Source organism: Lutra lutra, chromosome 15 (assembly GCF_902655055.1).
Source record: "Lutra lutra chromosome 15, mLutLut1.2, whole genome shotgun sequence".
Classification (NCBI taxonomy): Eukaryota; Metazoa; Chordata; class Mammalia; order Carnivora; family Mustelidae; genus Lutra; species Lutra lutra.
In genome coordinates this window covers 30,770,189-30,788,599 of record NC_062292.1, presented here as the reverse complement: position 1 = coordinate 30,788,599, position 18,411 = coordinate 30,770,189, and the positions used below count along the sequence as shown (strand labels likewise).

Below are 18,411 nucleotides of genomic sequence, written 5' to 3'. Positions count from 1 at the left end.
AGTAATCTCTGAGCCCAACATGGGGCTCAGACTCATGACCCCAAGAGCAAGAGTTGTCTGCTTTACCGACCGACCAAGCCAGCCAGGCACCACCCAGAATGTTACTTTTTATTTTCACGTAGCTGGTACTTTTTAGCTTGCTTAGACAAAAACGAAACTGCCAACCTAACACACTTTGTAATTTGGGGTTGTTTTTTTATTTCTCCTCTTTTGTACTTCTCACCCTAAAAGTCCTCACATTCTGTCTTCAGAACCAAAGGACATGGCATTTAATCCTCACATGCCTAAATGAGTACATTCTATAAAATAATTCTCAGGGACACTTGGTGGCTCCCTCGGTTATGCATCTGCCGTCGGCTCAGGTCATGACCCCAGGGTCCTGGGATTGAACCTTGCATTCGGCTCCCTGCTGTGCGGGGAGTCTGCTTCACCCTCTCCCTGCTGCTCCCTCTCTCTCTGACAGATAAATAAGATCTTTAAAAAATAATAATTCTTTCTCAGTGTAACCTATAATCTTGATCTGGTACAAGGTTTCTATATTAGGTTATTCTTGTGTTCCCCCAGATCCTGCTTCTGGATTTTACTTACAAGTTCAGGAACTTTTGGGATATCTGGGTGGCTCAGTAGGTTAAGCGTCTGCCTTCAGCTCAGGTCATGGTCCTGGGGTGCAGAGATCGAGTCCCGCATTAGGCTCCCTGCTCAGTGGGGAGCCTACTTCTCCCTCTGCCTGCCCCTCCCCCTGCTTGTGCTCTTTTTCTCTCACTCAATCTCTGACAAATGGGTAAATCTTTAAAAACTTTTAAAAATTCAGGAATTTTCATACTTCATAAAAGAACTCATTTTTATGGTTTTGGTAGAATTCATGTCTATAGTAAATATTTCATTCACAGATTACTCTTTCACAAGCTACGTAAGTGAACCTGGGTAATATCAACATTATAGTTTAAATTAGAATGCCTGATACATACAGAATTTTGGAATTTTAAACTAACACTTGGGCAAAAACCTTTTTTTTTTTTTTTTTTTTTAAGATTATTTATTTATTTGACAGACAGAGATCACAAGTAGGCAGAGAGGCAGGCAGAGAGAGAGAGAGGAGAAAGCAGGCTCCCTGCTGAGCAGAGAGCCCGATGTGGGGCTCGATCCCAGGACTCTGGGATCATGACCTGAACCGAAGGCAGAGGCTTTAACCCACTGAGCCACCCAGGCACCCGGGCAAAAAGCATTTTTAAAGTTGTTCTCTGGGGTGCCTGGGTGGCTCAGTCGCTTAAGTGACCAACTCTTGATTTCAGCTCTGGTCGTGATCTCAGGGTCATGGGATCGAGCCCCATGTCAGGCTCCATTCTCAGCCCAGAGCCTTCTTAAGATTCCCTCCACCTCTCAAAATTAAATATTCTCTGAAAGAGCAATCAAATTTACTCTTAAAAGCAAATGGTAGGTTAAAGATGGCAGATTAAATGCATGTTTACCTCAAATTCCTCCCAAAGCTTGTTCTTACAGTAAAGGAGCTAGTTTTAAAAAGGAAAAAAAGACCGAGACCCATGAGAGTGAAGTCAGGAAAGCAGCAGCAACAAAATTCTGGAAGCTGGAAAGTACACGAGAAGTGGTAGCTGGTTTAGCAGAGCTGAGGAGGTTAAAGCCTAGATGGGCCGTGGGAGAGCTGGGAGGCAGCGTGGTCTGCACAGCTGGCCTCTAGAAAGCTCCAAGTGCGAGTGGGACTAACGGGAGGGTGGGTCGCGTCTCTGTATTTAAAAATGATTTAAACCTACAGGTCCCCTCTCCAACTCCAAACAGCTAGGTCACTGCCCTCCTCCTGAGTGAAAAACCAGGTCTTACTTGCGGAAGGGGTTTAAAATGGGGTCTCTGGACAGGGAGACCGTACGGATCCGCAAGGGCATTAAAAGAGAGTCAGACTGGTTGGTAGTTTGCCACTGTTGATCATGGAACGGGATCAGGAAACTCCTATAACGGGCCAGGTAGTAAGCAGCTCTGGCTTTGCAGGCCACGTGGTCTCTCTCAGCTCCATGAAACAGCCATGGACAGCATGCGGGAAATAGAGGCATGTGCCTGTGTTCCAGTAAAACATTGGAACAGAAACAGCTGCAGGTCAGTAGGGCCCCAGCTGCCGACCCTGACCTCTGTATTGGTATTTTTCAACTCTTCTGACAGAAGTCACACTTTGTACAAAAAATTCAGCATCCGTGTTGGCAGTTCACACATACTGAAGCACACAAGTGAACAGAGACCAACTGACCGTTCTGGGAAATAGAATAGTGAAGAAAAACATGGGTAAGACCCTGTTAATTAAGGCTTTACCAGCGGCTCTGATAATGCTTCTGTGCTCACTGAAACCCAGTGGTTCCCAAAAGTCAGGATTTTCAGTGTGAATGATTATGCAGGGTCACAAGGCAGGATTTCCCTGAACAAACTAAAAATCCAAGAATTGGGTTTTGTTAGTTGGTTTTTCATGTTTGGGCCAGGGAGGCGGCGGGAGGAACAGCGGTGTGGCATTTTGCAGTCTCTTCTTTTTTTCTGGTAACTTCTTGTCTTGATGCAATTTCACATTTGCACAGAAATTGCAAGAATGATACAAGGATCTCCCATACGTCTTTTATCCAGATCCCGCATTATCACCTTCTGTCCCGTTTGCTTTTATTCTCTATGTTTTATTTCTTCTGAACCATTTCAGAATAGTGGAGATACCATGACCCTTTATTCTTAAATATTCTGATGTAGTTCCTAGATAAGGGCATTTGCGAACTGAGCCGCAGCACAGTTACCAAATCAGGAAATGTGAGTTTGCTGCGATGGCCTCTCTCACTGACAGCCCCCATCACATTTCACCGCTGCTAGTGATACTCGTCCTAGAGACTTTTTTCTCAGTCCAGAACCCAGTCTGCAGTCACGCTGGACTCTATAACCTCCTTAATGTGGAATAGTTCCTGGGCTTCCTTTGCTTTTGAAGAACATGGGTCCCTTATTTTGAGAAATATTCTTTGAGTTTATTGAATGTTTCCAGAATGTTGTGTTTTTTATCTCTTTTAAAATTGATTTTAATATGAAGACATTCTTAGAATCAGTACTATTTGGGCACATTTCTTCTTTTTACTGTGCTGGCCCCAAAATGAATATATACAGTCCCTGAACCTTTAAAATGAAATAAGAAAAATCAGTCTGTTCTTGCGTTGACTTTTACAGCCATCCCCCTTCCCAGTGTCCCCACCATGCCCCCCTTGTCATCAGCCCCCCTGCTCCCCTCTTCCCCTCCCCTGCTTTCTTGGCACACTCCCCCTCCCCTCTCCTCGTCCCCACCCCTCCCTTCTCCTCTACCCCCCACCCCACCTGCCCTCTGGGTTAAGCACAGGGGTTCTGGTAAGCTGTCTGTGTGTTTTGGGGTTTTTTTTTTTAAATGATTGATTGATTTGACAGAGAGAGACACACACACACACACACACACACACACACACACACACACAGCAAGCGAGGGAACACAAGTGGGGGAGTGGAAGAGGGAGAAGCAACCTTCCTTCCGAGCAGGCTGAGCAGGAAACCTGATACGGGGCTTGATCCCAGGACTCTGGGATCATGACCTGACCTGAAGGCAGATGCTTAACGACTGAGGTTCTTAAATAGGAGCAGAGCACAGAGAATCATTAGAGATAGAGTCAAATACGTGCCATATAGAAATAATCAGAAATTTTTTTAAGTGCACTTAAATTTTTTAAATATAGAAAAAGCATTTAATTAAATAAAAGGGGTAGAGGGGAAAGTTAAGAAAATTTCAAGTAGAACAAAAAGATGGAATATGAGAAAAAATGAGGACATCAAAGTTCTGTTTTCTAATAGGAACTTTGCTCAATATTAGATTACACAGGATAGAAATTCTCTTAATAGTCCACGTACTTCAGTCGTGTTTGTGTATGTCATTTATTACAGTGCCGGTTTTTGGGTTTTTTTTTTAAGATTTTATTTATCTATTTGACAGAGATCACAAGCAGGCAGAGAGGCAGGCAGAGAAAGAGGGGGAAGCAGGCTCCCCGCTGAGCATAGAGCCCAATGCGGGGCTTGATCCCAGGACCCTGAGACCATGACCTGAGCCTAAGCTTAAGGCAGAGGCTTAACCCACTGAGCCACCCAGGCACCCCAGTGGTGCCAGTTTTAACATGAGCTTTTAGAGCATTAGAGAAGCATCATATTTGGTCGGTACTGTACTTTGTAAAATATTATCACCTCAGGTTCAGGAGGGGTTCAGCATGCAGCATATTTGAAAGCTGTAAAAACTTTGAGTGACCAGCGGCTCCTGGCTGGCTCAGTCAGTGGAGTGTGTAATCCCTGGGTCCTGGGTTTGAGGCCCATGTTGGGTATAGACATTATTAAAAAGAATAAATAAAACTTTTAAAAAATTAAAAAGATTGAAGGAATGATCTACTGAGAAGTAGAAAAATCACGAACTGTTAGAAATACTTTAAGTGACCAGCCTAAGGCCTGTGATCTCTCTAGTAGACCTCCAGACTCATCGTGCCCTTACATTCTTGCTACTAAAGTAATTTTCAGAAAATAATTAAAACCATTTGGAGGGTGAAATAATTTTGAAAATTGGGTCGATACCATGTTTTCCTAACATGTGACATTGTGGCCACCAGTCCTTCTGAATGGTAGAAGCTGTGTGGGTCATCTCCTTCGTCCTGTCCTTTGCGTATAACTTTGGGACAGAATTAAGAGAATGGTTTTAATTTTATTGAAAACATGGATTATTCCACTTGACTAACGTAATCTCTCTGTAACATGTTACCTTTCCTAATGGAAGACTTGAGCAAATGGAGAGAGACCTTGCTTTCACACTATTACCTCAAAGACCAAAAATAGTAAAGATAAGGTACAAGTCAGTTTACAGGAGCACAGTGTATCAGTTGTAGGGATTAGAGCTGAGGCAGGTTCAGCTACCATTCCAGCAAGAGGATTAGGAACCAGGATGGTCAGAACTTTCTCTCCCCCACGTATGTTACGCCTGTGTTTCCCATTGCAGTTACCCTTAAAGTGAAAAGGGGCCTCTCACTACCCTTTGCTGATAGTGGGAGAGGGGAATCCAAGGAGACCTCATCCCAGTCCATAGCAAGTCTGAAGAGAAATGAAAGCTCCGAGGACAGAGTACCTGGTCCCAGAGCAGGAATCTGTCTGGGTTCCTGGGGCTTTGGGAAATCCTCAGGCTGGAGTGAAGTGGATTTGGGTCAATTCCTCTAACCCTCTCCACAGACAGGATTCAGCGTCATAGTTCAGTCCTCTGGTTTCTCTAGCGGCTGTATGTCCCTTTTCCTACCACTTATTTCCGTGTCTGTTGCCCTCTGGTTTCCTTTGGAGCAAGAGTTGTATTTTATTCATCCTGATTCCTTAGCCTCAGCACCTGATGCAGAAAATCTTAATAAATGTGCATATGAAACACATGAAGGCTTATGACAAGCCCAAAGCCATGCGGTATAGACGGCATCGTCCTCTCTCCCTGTCGAGCCATTTTCTTTTAAAGACAAAATCGAAAGTGCTAATGAGACCTTCTTATTGTAGGTGATTGATGAGATTTATCGAGTGTTGAGATACGTCAATTCCACCAGAGCCCCTCAGCGAGCTCATGAAGTACTTCAAGAGCTAAGGGATATCTCCTCCATGGCGATGGAGTACTTTGATGAGAAGATCGTGCCCATTCTGAAGAGGAAGTTACCAGGATCAGACGTGTCCGGAAGGCTCATGGGCTCTCCTCCAGGTAGCTCGTGTGGATATGTTCAGTGTAACAGGAACATTCATACACAGTTCCCTAACTTGCTTCCCTGCACCCACACTTAGTCGTATATTGTGACCTTTCCTGTGTCTGTAAATAGTGTCTGCAACATGATTTTTAATGACGTCACTCGTGTAAACGATCCATTGCTGTTGAGCACGTTTGTCTGTCGTTTTGCAGTATTTAAACTACACTTTGAAGAACAGTCTAGTGGCTGCATCTTTGTACATATCCGTGACTATTGACATACAATAACTTAGAATTTTGGATAAAAAGCTATGTATATGTTTGGGGGGGTTTGGGGGGTGTCTTTTGTTGTTGTTTTGTTTTGATGTTTCTGACTAGTTAACATCCATGGTGCTAAAACAGAATGAAATATACCAGATAAAACCCCCAAAATTCTTCATGGATTATTCACTTAATTATTTCATCCCCTAAAGTGGCCACTGCTTGAAAAGACAGGCCACGTAAGGCTGCTTTGAGCCCTGCCGCTGCTTCTTTAGCAGCTCTTTTGCAGAAGTAGATCTAACCCAAGAGATTTGTGCCCTTATCTACTGAAAGACAAAATTGTTCAAAATATCTTCAACTCTCACAAATAGTTTAAATCAGGAAAACCTTTTTTAGTAAGACGTCACGTTCTGTTCAGATGAGTTCTCTCCCTGGAGTGCTCAGTGGGGTGACCGAGCAGCTGGCTGTAATTGAATCATAATGCCTGTGGCATCTCAGCATTAATCAGTTATTTATTGAGTGCCTATTACGCACACAGCACTGTACTGTGCCCTGTGGAGACTAAAAGGAAGTGTAATACTTGGTGTCTGCTCTCAAGGATCTTACTATGTCAAAAGGTAAGACATATCCAGACTCGAAATTAAATTATCACTGGTAAGAGAAACATTTTAAAGAAGGGTCCTTTGAAATGCCAAATGAGTAGCAGAGACAGGATCTTAAGGAAGCTAGAACCATTGTTGACTGAGAGTTCACAAGAGGTAGGAATTGATCTAAGCTTTGCTGTGTTTGTGGAAATTAGATAAAGGTAAGCAGAGAGAGAAGGAACAATGCATCCGTCCAGGAAGATATTATTTATATGTATGTCGTGGCGCGTTTAGGGTAGGAATGGATCCATCCAGTCCTTTCAGAAAACCTTTAAGAGATAACATTTTTTTAAAGGGAGGTTATTTATGATAGTGATTTTTATGCCGATGTTACCTTTGTAGTATTCCTAAGACAGAATGATTCCAAAGCCGTCTTCCTACATCACATCGGAAATTCTTCATGATCATCATGTGGGCCGAAACCCACTCTTTGGTGGTATTCCTGTTTGGCTAACATGGAAGCTCTTGCATAGAACTAAGTGCAGAGAGAACTTCAAAACATGATAGGCATGGACTTCTTTTTTTTTTTTTAGAATTTAATTATTGATTTGACAGAGAGAGATCACAAGTAGACAGAGAGGCAGGCAGAGAGAGAGAGAGGGAAGCAGGCTCCCTGCCGAGCAGAGAGCCCGATGCGGGACTCGATCCCAGGACCCTGAGATCATGACCTGAGCCGAAGGCAGCGGCTTAACCCACTGAGCCACCCAGGCGCCCCTAGGCCTGGACTTCTAACTCAAATGTTCAAATTTGCCTGTGTGAGAGAAGATAGAAAATAGTCCTATTCTAATTTTACTGCTTGTGTTTTCTTAGTAGGTCTTAAAAATGTTTTCTACTATGTTAGTACAAGGTTATTCCGTTAAATGCCCTTGTCCGTTTCCCGGCAATCCATACTTTGCCACGTGAACCCAACCATCAGAATTCAAACTCATTTACTGTTAAGACGGGTGTAGATTGCCAAGAGGAAATGATCAGAAGTGATATTATAAGGCTGTTCCATTTCAAAAGAAGTTTAATGAAGTATTACCAATAGTGGGCGACATTTTAAGTGATTAATTGACCATTTAAAACCATTTCTCCGCAGTTCCGGGACCTTCTGCAGCCCTCACAACCATGCAGCTCTTCTCCAAGCAAAACCCTTCAAGACAAGAGGTTACCAAACTCCAGCAGCAGGTTAAGACAAATGGTGCCGGCGTGACTGTTCTCAGGCGTGAAATTTCCGAGCTTCGCACCAAAGTGCAGGAGCAGCAGAAGCAGCTTCAGGACCAGGACCAGAAGCTGCTAGAGCAGACCCAGATCATAGGCGAACAGAACGCACGCTTGGCGGAGCTGGAGCGCAAACTGCGGGAGGTCATGGAGAGCGCGGTGGGGAACTCCTCAGGGGCTGGGCAGAACGAGGAGTCCCCTCGGAAACGGAAGAAGGCACCAGAAGCCATAGACTCCCTTAGGAAATCGAAGCGTCTTCGGAATAGAAAGTAAAGTTGGGGGTGGGGGGCTTTCAAGCTCCAAAGGAAGACGCGGTTGAGCAGCCGAAGCAGTGACGCCCATCAGGACACCCCAGAGGCTTCTGGGCTTTCAGACAGAACACAACTTCAACTTGAACTCTCACGGTTGGGACAGTCTTCTCCCGCTTCTCCTGGTTGAACTGATGCACAGAGTCTTTTTACTTTGCAATAGATTTGTACTAACCAGACCTGTCCTATCATGTTTTGAGGAGTTAACTTTTTTCTGTGCAGATAACGTTTAAAAGTAAGTTTATTTGTTCCTGCATATATGCACATTACAGAAGGATCTGAAACAAACCAGTCTGGACAGATTAGAAGTTAAGTTGAATACAGAAAGTGTCCTGTTTCACTTGAAAGAAAAGACCTACTTTTTAAATGGACAGTATCTTGTTTTTAAAAAAAAAAAAAAAAAAAAAAGTTGACGTTTTGTTATAAGTGACCTTTGTCTGGAATGTCTGAAAAGTAGTAAATGCTTTTTGGTATCAAAGTAATGGGTAACTAAAACAGACTTCCATAGTGTTGACTGTAAGAGGGCCCTCTACAGGATTGACTATATATTTTTATAAACTACTGGCAAGGGACTTATCCAGTTGTTCTACACATGTTTTCAGTTCTCTTCTGGGGCCACGCCCGGCATTTGCATGGGTGCATGTACGCATTGCCTAGTCAGCTCACGTAAAAAGCTCTTGGCACTGGCGTTGACCTTGAACTTCTCTACTTCTCCACCTTCTAGAGCAGCGTTAGCTTATTTGAGCGCCTAACACCTTCCACTGCCACAGCAGCTTGCCTCCAGGGAGGAATTAGTCCATTTGTCCTCCAGTTTTAGGGGAACAAGGGAACATTAAAGCCCATCGCTTTCTCTGTTCTCTGTAGGGTTCAGGTACAGTAACCAAGGCAAGAACCCCAAACGCCAGGCTCTGTCGTTGTCGGACCTCTGGGGACTGGTCGTGGCCCTTCCTCACCACGTGTGTGTGCATGGATCAGCGTGTGATCACCACGGGTGTGAGCAGGGGACCCAGCTTGTAGGATGCAGTTCTGCCACTGAAAGAAAACTCACTGAAGAAAATCCAACTATGAAAAAGCATTTCGATCATTTCATTTCTGGGGGATGACCTGAGGGAAGCTTTTAAGTACTAATTTCAAGCTTTCCTTTTCCTACAACTTTAAACAAAAGCTTTAATTTCGTTTGCACTCCTGTTCTGAGCGTATAACTGGAAAAGCATGTCTTGCACTGTTCACCCTTCTAAGCGGTCACTTTAACAACCTCCAAATTGTGTACAGTGGTTACTTTCCCCAGTTGTATATTTTTGAGACCTTCAGCTCTTACTGTCCTCGTTTTATTTTATGTACTAAATTATGTAGTTATTATTTGACTGATAAGTTCTTTTATCAACTTGTAACAGCTGTTGCCGTAGGCTTCAGTTATTTAAAATAGGTTTAGGTGTAATATAGAAAATTACCCCTGTCCAGGTGGGAGTTGGACACCTGCAAAAAAACCTAAGGTTTGGTAAGTACCTTAGTTGAATAAAAGCACAAGGTTACCACCCTTTCTGCCTGTCCACCATGACACGGTTATCCATCCTTTAATCTCACCAAACAAAGCTTTTTCTTACCCATTTTTAATATTGTCCTTCCATAATACTGTCCTTAGGTTTTGATCAATTTTCTGTCTGACTTGGAAACTCCATTTACAATGTAGTATGTTTTCAGTGAAGAAAAAAAAAACATCTAACATCCAAGTGTTTTCATGGTTTGTTGGGAAGGTAATTTTAAAATAAACAATTTCCAAAAAACATTTGTCAGCCAAGGTCATCCATAAAAGTCCCCGTCTGGAACTCGTTTTCTCGGCAGGTGTCATTTTTGTAATTCTAGGATTTAGCCATATTGTTCTAACTGAAGCAGGCCTGCTGGGACACTCATGGCCAAGAACAGTCTGCCTTCCCAGTAAAAGGAAGACTTTCGAGTAACCAGGTAACATGTTTACAGGTTTATAGAGTAGGATCCTTACGCAAAGGGGTGCAACCTCAGATGATTAGCAGTTGTTCTTGAATTATTTCAAGTTTCCTGGGTTTCTTTTTAAACTGCACCTACATACCCTAAATGTATGTAGAGCCTTCTGTTAGTTACCATGAGTATTTGGCTTTCGTAGGAAGCGTCCACACTACCGGAAGGTATTTTCTGTCTCAAAGTCCAAATTTCTACAAAATTCACTTGTAACTGTCTGTCCGTAAGGCCCATGAGTTCTACCTGTGAATGCGCGAATGTTCGTAAGAGTAGGAGAAGAAAGCACTACGGTTCAGTTATCTGTTTAAGTCTGCGATCTTACCGAAGACATCTTGCTTAAAAAAAACGTCAGGCGATGACCTTGACTGATTTGATAGCTGTTACGCTTGCTTTTGGATAGCAGAGTGGCACTGAGGGTTCGACAGATCGCAAAGGATTTTCATCAGCTAAAACCCGACAGGCCCCAGCAACGCCGCAGATGAGCCTCCGGGATGGGAACCATCTTGCCCGGGGTCAGACACCCGTGGCTTCGGCGGCATCTGGGAGTGTCATGTTGTCCTGGAGCGAGATGCCATGAGTTATTCGGGTCCTCGTCCTTGGCTGTTTCTCAGAGGAGACTTCTCTGTGTTAGCGGGTCACCGCGCTTGTCAGTCGATGATGGCGCAGCGCCCATGACACAGACCCAGAGGAACAGGCGTTAGTCAGTTCCATGGGGACTTGCCCCCACCTTACCCACCCAGGGCCCTCTGCGTCTCTCCCGCACGGACTCGGCTCGGTTTTCCCCTAATCCCAAGTACAGAGTCTTTCAAGACCTGAGGTTACTCAACCTCATGCTTTTTCAGCTCCTTTCTGGCTCTTCAGAGCCTGGAAATAATGGGGCAGACGCAAACGCAGTCCCTGTAATGAATCACACTGTTTTAAAAACCGTTGGCATGCCATCTGGTCTAAAGCCACTGGTCTTAGAAGGAGCTTTTGGGGTTTGTTTGTTTTTTTTGTTGTTTTTGGGGTTTTGTTTTTTTTCTTTTGGTAAAACGTGTTTTCTGGAGTACTGAACTTTACAGGGGCTTGCCTTAATCTCTATTTAGTAGTTTGAAGGTGTATGCACTATTATTCTACTTGTTAAAATGTTGCAATATTCTATGTAGCCCAGAAGGTGGGTAAAACAGTATGAGTCATGCCTAAATAAATAAGCTAAAGGTGTCACAATAGCTGGATTTTTTTGTTGTTTTTTGAGAAAAGATGGACGTAGGATCAGATGCTGTGTGTAAGAAGCAAACACCATGGCACCTTGAAATTGCACTATTTTATGCATTGTTTTCTATGCCATTTCGTAGCCTGCACTTTAATCTCCAAAGAAACGATGTGTGATGTCCCACTTCCTGATCAGTAGTGAACTGTTTCCTAAGACAGTGCACTTAATTCTGTTTTACTGAAAGAGTTTCTTGGAGGTGGATCCCTTCCCTGAGTTCTCTATTTCCTTAGCCATAATATTTTCTAGGATCTAGGAACTCCTGGTCTTGTCTGTTCCCAATACTGAGAATTTTAATTTAATGTAACATAAAATCTCATCCTTGGTGATGAGCACATTCTTCCCTCCCGCCCTAGCTGTGAGTACCCATATGCTAGCACTTATCCAACCCTCTCAAAATATCATGGAAGTACGATCTGAAGCCAGGAATAGAGGCATTCTGAAAAGTAATCAGCCGGTATAATGCAGTCTCTCTCGGAACCGGCTATTTCTAATACGTAACGCATAAAGTCCAATCTGATAATGCCATCAATTTCTTGAGACAGACTCTATAACTAGTAGTCCAGGAAGGTTACGAAGTTAAAACTCCTCGGAAATAACAAGTTTCTATAGTCCGCCATCTGAGGTCAGTGCTTTTCAAAAAATACTACAGCAATCTAAAAAAATGAAACTAGCAATCTGTTGACGGCTGCCCACCATTTTCTTTCTAATAACACTAATTTGTATTCACGGTAAGTAGAGGCTTAAGTAATGTTGGCCTTTTCCAGCTTCCTGAGAATCTCTGATCCTCAAGATTCCAAAGTTAAATCCAAATTTCTCCTGTTGTGTCTGAACGAACTGTGGGATTTCGAAGCACATTGGAAATCTATTAGGTCCACTGCCAAAGCATACCGGTCCTTATTCAAAGCTATACCAAAAGTTAGAAGTGTTTAAAATTCCTTTATGTGGTACCATGTCTGTTTACTTATGCTCATGAGCACCAATAAATTACTAGTTTGGCTTCTGGAATTTTAACTGTTAAAACCTAATTCAATTACTGGGAGTGAGAAGCACCTCCCGATCACACAACAGGGTACGTGAATAAATGTGTTGTAACCAGTGCTACTTGTTTTCTTTGTATTTCCTGCACAAAAAGATGGCAGAGTCCGCTTCTAACGGGCGCTGTGTTGCTAGTGCCCACCTGGGAAGCAGAGCTCTGTGTGTGTTTTCCATGTGTTCTTTCGGTCTTCGCAGCCGCCTGGTGAAGCAGGTGCACCCCACTTAGGGAACTTAACCACAGGCTGAGCAGCGTATCTCTACTATTAGACACAAGTGCCTCAGTGGGATTTGAACACAGACCTGCACATCTCCAACTCAGGTGCTTCCTGCTACGCTGTTCCACGTTCTAAACCAGCTGGGAGCTTTGAGACTCTAGATAGCATTCATTCTAAGCTGAGCAATAACTATACAGATGAACATTCCATACATCTAGAAGCAGTCAATGACATGTAGAACTTAATAGCACAGAAGGGCAGCGCTTAGAGAAGGCAACTTCTGTCCTCAAGTTTTTTGGCCATGGATTCACCCTAAGCAGGCAGGTAAAGCATTTTTAAGGCTTCTAGGACCTGTAATCCCATATGAGGCAGCCCTCACAGTAGATGGGGTCCGAGGCCACTAACCCAAGTCCATAACTGCCTTACTATAATATATGTTTCCAATCAATTCAGAGAAGTGATCACCGCTGGTTCTTTCCCCTTGTCAGGGATGAAAACCAGTTCATTTTCCCAAATACCCTCCAGCTTAAAAACTAGAGGTTGAGAATTTCAGTGAAATTAAAACACCAGTCATTCTCACAAGTTGGACTTCATGAAAGTTTGAAAGTCTTGTGCCTTGGAAGACATGATCACACAGTTAAAAGGCACCCCACAACAGGGAGTGATTGCAACCCCCGCATCTGATAAGTGCTTAATAGCCACAATGTAGATCTCCTAAATCTCAGCCACGAAAACAAAAAACCCAATTTAAAACTGTGTGAGAACTTAAACAGACATTTCTCCAAAGCGTACAATCAAATGGCCAGGAAGCACGTGTAGGATGTTTACCGGCACCCATCAGGGAAATGCAAATCAAAGCTACAACAAGCGGGGCGCCTGGGTGGCTCAGTGGGTTAAGCCGCTGCCTTCGGCTCGGGTCATGATCTCAGAGTCCTGGGATCGAGCCCCGCATCGGGCTCTCTGCTCAGCGGGGAGCCTGCTTCCTCCTCTCTCTCTGCCTGCCTCTCTGCCTGCTTGTGATCTCTCTCTGTCAAATAAATAAATAAATAAAATCTTAAAAAAAAAAAAAAACTACAACAAGCTACCAGCTCATGGCCATTGTGATGGCTACTATATTTAAAAATAAAACAAAAAACCTGAAACTAACAGTATTGGCAAGGATGTAGAGATATCAGAACTATCCTGCCCTATTGGCGGTCAGCTAAAGTGGTACAGCTGCTCTGGAAAAGAGAGTCCTCAAAAAATTAAAAATTGGAGCTTCTAGGTTGGTGAACCTGTGTCACGCGCATGGAGAGGACACGAAGTTCCAAACCCTTCTCCCCTATCTCACCCAGTGCATCAATTCCATCTGGCTGTTGATTCCCATCCTTCATCATATCCTTTCATAACACTAAAAAAATGATAGAATTACCACATGATCCTGCAGTTCCAATTCTGGGTATGTAAAAGGACTGGGAAGCAGGGTCTTGAAGAGAGAAGTGCACGCCATGTTCCCAGAAGCTATTCACCATGGCCAAAATGCAGAAACAACCCGTGTCCACTGACATGAGTGCAGAAGCAAAACGCGGTGTGTTTTGCCTACCACAGAATATACTCAGCCTTCAAAAACAAGGAGACTCTGACCCCCGCTTCCACATAGATGAACCTCAAGGGCAGCTTACTCAGTAAAATAAGTCAGTCACATAAAGAAAAGTACCGCGACTTCACTTACATGACATTCTTGGATTAGTCATACTTGCAGGCGCAGAAGGGAGAATGATGGCTCCCAAGGGCCGGGGTTAGAGGGGTGAGGGGTAGAGAGTTTCAGTTTTGCAAGGGGAAAACGGTTCAGAAAATGGCTGGTGGTGCTGGCGGACGGCTACAGATTTCCCTCTAAGTACTGATTGGCTGTGTCCCACCACTTTTGGTGTAGTGTGTCTTCATTTCCATTCATCTCAAAGTATTTTCTGACTTTCTTTGTGACTTTATCTTTGACCCTTTGGTTATTCAGGACTGTGTTGGTTGATTCCCACATATATGTGAGTTTCCCAAATTGCTTTCCATTTTTTATTTCAATTCTCATTCAACTATGATCAGGAAACCTACCTTGTATCATTGCAATCCTTTTTACTTTTCAAAGCTAAGTTTCCATCTGAAAGTATGTTCCATGTGCACCTGAGAGGAATATGTCTTCTGCTGTTTCTGTGTAGAGTGTTCTATACATAGTCTTTAGGTCCAAGGGGTTCACAAGTGTTTCCAAGTCTTCTATTCTCAGTGGATCACATACAATTGTTTTCTCCATTATTGGAAGTGGGATATTCAAGTATCCAGCTCTGACAGTTGAAATGTTTACTGGTCCCCGCAGTTCGATCAGTTTTGCTATCATCATAAAATGAACCTCATTATCGCTACATTTCAAGTCTCTTGTGTCCAATACTTGCAAAGCCACTCCAGCTTTCTTATCGTTGCTGCTTGCATGACATATCTTTTCCCATTATTTTATTTTCAAGTTATTTGCATCTCTGAACATGAAGTGTCTTTCCTGTAGTCCTTATATACAGACAGTCCCCAACTTTACAATGGTTCAACTAACAATTTTTCGACATTACAATGCTGCAAAAGCAATATGCATTCAGTAGAAACCATACATCAAATGATTATTTTTTTCCTGTGTGAAACAACACTGTCTTGCGATGCTGGGTGGCAGCAAGTCACAGCATCTTGTCAGCCATGTGATCACAGGGGTAAACAACTGATACAACAATTCTGCTTTTCACTTTCAGTACAGTATAGCCAATAAACTACATGACATATTCAACACTTTATTATAAAACAGGCCTTGTGTTAGGTGGTTTTGCCCAACTATAGGCCAATGTAAGTGTTCTGAGCACATTTAAAGGACGCATGGCTGAGCTACGATGGTATGTAAGTTTGGTGTGTTAAATGTATTTTTTTAAGTTTTTTTTTAGTAATCTCTACACGCAATGGGGGGCTCGAACTTACAACCCTGAGATCAAGAGTTGCACGCTCCACCACCTGAGCCAGCCAGATGCCCCTAAATGTATTTTGACTTATGGCTCATATTTTTAACTTGCCAGGGTTTATCAGGACATAACCCTGTCCAAAGTTAAGGAAGATCTGTATTTGGAGCTTATATTTTTATCTAGTCTGTCAATCTCTGCCTTTTGATTGGATTCTTTAATCCATTTACATTTAATATTATGACAAAGTTGGATTTATCTTTGCTATTTTACTTGTTTCTTATATGTCTCAAGTCTTGTTCCCCTTCTATTCCTCTGTGCTGATTTCTTTCGTATTTAGTGAATATTTTCTTTTGTAAAATTTTAATTCCTTTAATGATTTTTTGCACTACGTGTTTTTGTTATGTTCATAGTGGTTGCTCTATGTGCTTACCATATACATCTTAACTTATCAGGATATTTCAAGTTTATTCTAACCTAATTCCAGTGACATATAGAAATGTTACACCTAGGGGCGCCTGGGTGCCTCAGTGGGTTAAGCCTCTGCCTTTGGCTCAGGTCATGATCTCCAGGTCCTGGGATCATGCTCTCTCCTCAGTGAGGAGCCTGCTTCCCCCCTCTCTCTGCCTGCCTCTACTTGCGATCTCTGTCGGTCAAATAAATCAACTTTAAAATCTTTAAAAAAAAAAAAAGAAATGTTACACCTATATAGTTTCATTTCCTTTTCCTCTGCTTTGTGCAATTATCATTAAACATATTATATCTGTGTATGGTACAAGTGCCAAATACACTGTTATAATTGTTACTTTATATGATCTTGTGCTTCAGAAAGAAACTGAGGGACTATATATGGAGTTTGTTTTACTCACCTTATTTACCATTTTCATTTCTCTTAATTTGTTTCTGCAGATTTGAGTTACCATCTGGTATCATTTCCTTGATCTAAGGCAGCTTTGCTCCCATCACATGTGCCATTATTGTTATTTGTATATTCTATCAGACCAGTGATACAATTATATACTTATTGTTTTCTACAGTTGCTTTTTAAATAAGTAGAAGAAATAAGTGTTTATTCTAGCTGTTATAATTACTTACCTTTGTGGGTGCTCTTTATTTTTTGATGTGGACCGAGTTACATTCTGGGGTCACTTGCTCTCAGCCTGAAGAACTTCCTGTAGTATTTCTTATCAAATGGCTGCTTGAGCAACTAATTCTCTCAGTTTATGTTTATTTGGAAATGCTTACCTTCATATTTGAAAGATAGTTTCTCATGGGGCACCTAGGTGGCTCAGTTGGTAAGCGTCTGCCTTTGGCTCAGGTCATGATCTCCAGGTCCTGGGATCAAGCCTCATGTTGGGCTTACTCATCAGCACAGAGTCTGGTTCTCCCTCTGCTTCTGCCTCTCCCCCTGCTTGGGCACTCTCCATCTCTCTCTCAGATGAAAGAATAAATAAAATCTTGAAAAAAAAATAGTTTTGCTGGATATAAGATCCTTAGTTGCCAGGGTGTTTTCCCCCCAGCACTTGAACTATGCCATCCCACTGCCTTCTGGTCTCCACTGCTTCCAATGAGGAGTTATTGGAAGTTTATGCTGTGGGGTTTCCTTATATGTGATGAGTCATATTTCTTTTGCTCCTTTGAGCTTTTCTCCTTGTGTTTCAGCATTTTGCAATGATGTGCCTGGGTGTTGATCTCTCATTTTGTCCATTGAGTCTATGAGCTTGGAGTCCATTGAGCTTCTTGGATGTATAGAAAAATGTTCTTCAATAAATGTGGGTAGTTTTCAACTATTTTTTTCTTTGAAAAATTTGCCTACATTCCCATTACACATATATTGATAATCTTAATGGTGTCTCACATTCACATTACTCTGAACTCTATTGTTCACGTACATATATGTGTGGTAAAATATACATAAGATAGTTTGCCATTTTAACCATTTTTAAGTGTACAATTAAGTGGCATTCAGTATATTCACAATGTGGTACAGCCACTATCCAATTCCAGAACTTTTTCATCATCCCAAACAGAAACCCTATACCCATTAAACAATAGCTTTCCATTCTCCACTTCCTCCAACCTCTGCTAATGTCTGTAATTTTTTGTTTATGTCTGGCCAACTTTTATACTTTAACCATAGCAACTTCCTTTTTATCGGGCTTTCATGGGAGGAAGGCAATTCTTTGGCTTAAAGGTATAAGTTGAAGAAAATTACTATCTGAGGAAAAATAAAAAATATAACCCAGATGGGGATGGGAATGGTGGTGAGTTTCATTTGAGAGGATTTTTTTTTTAATACAGAGAGAGAGAACACATATGCACGAGTAGGGGAGGGGCAGGGGGTGAAGGAGAGAGAATCCCAAACAGGGTCCACACTCTGCATGGAGCCTGATGCAGGGCTCGATCTTACGACCCTGAGATCATGACCCATGCTGAAATCGAGAGTCAGACGCCTAACTTACTTAGCCACCCAGGTGCTCCCATTTGAAAGGATTTTTTGAGTAGCTCTGGGGTCAGAAATTGTCCAATATGAAGTTGATATTCAGAGCCTGATAGATAGGAAAAAGGAAACATACATAATAACCAAAAGACGCATGAAAAGATGCTCAGTATCACTAATCATCAAAGAAAGGCAGTTGAATCCCCAATGAGATATCACCTTATACCTGTCAAAATAGCAATTATTAAAAAGCAATTTTGTTGTTTAACTCGGATACTATCGCAAAAGTGTTTCTGCAAAATGCTTCATCTTCAAAGAGATTCATGGAGGGGCACCTGGGTGGCTCAGTGGGTTAAGCCAC

At 42.5% G+C, this 18,411-nt stretch overlaps 1 protein-coding gene across 1 annotated transcript in view; it reads left to right on the top strand.

Annotated features, from left to right (window-relative positions):
- FBXO28 (F-box protein 28) overlaps positions 1-12,497 on the top strand; it is a 29,443-nt gene extending 16,946 nt beyond the window's left edge. Inside the window, exons 4-5 of the mRNA XM_047705437.1 lie at positions 5,560-5,755; positions 7,724-12,497. Coding sequence (XP_047561393.1) covers positions 5,560-5,755; positions 7,724-8,118 — 591 coding nt within the window. The 3' untranslated portion in view covers positions 8,119-12,497. The remainder of the gene's footprint in view (positions 1-5,559; positions 5,756-7,723) is intronic.
- The last annotated feature ends 5,914 nt before the right edge of the window (positions 12,498-18,411 follow it).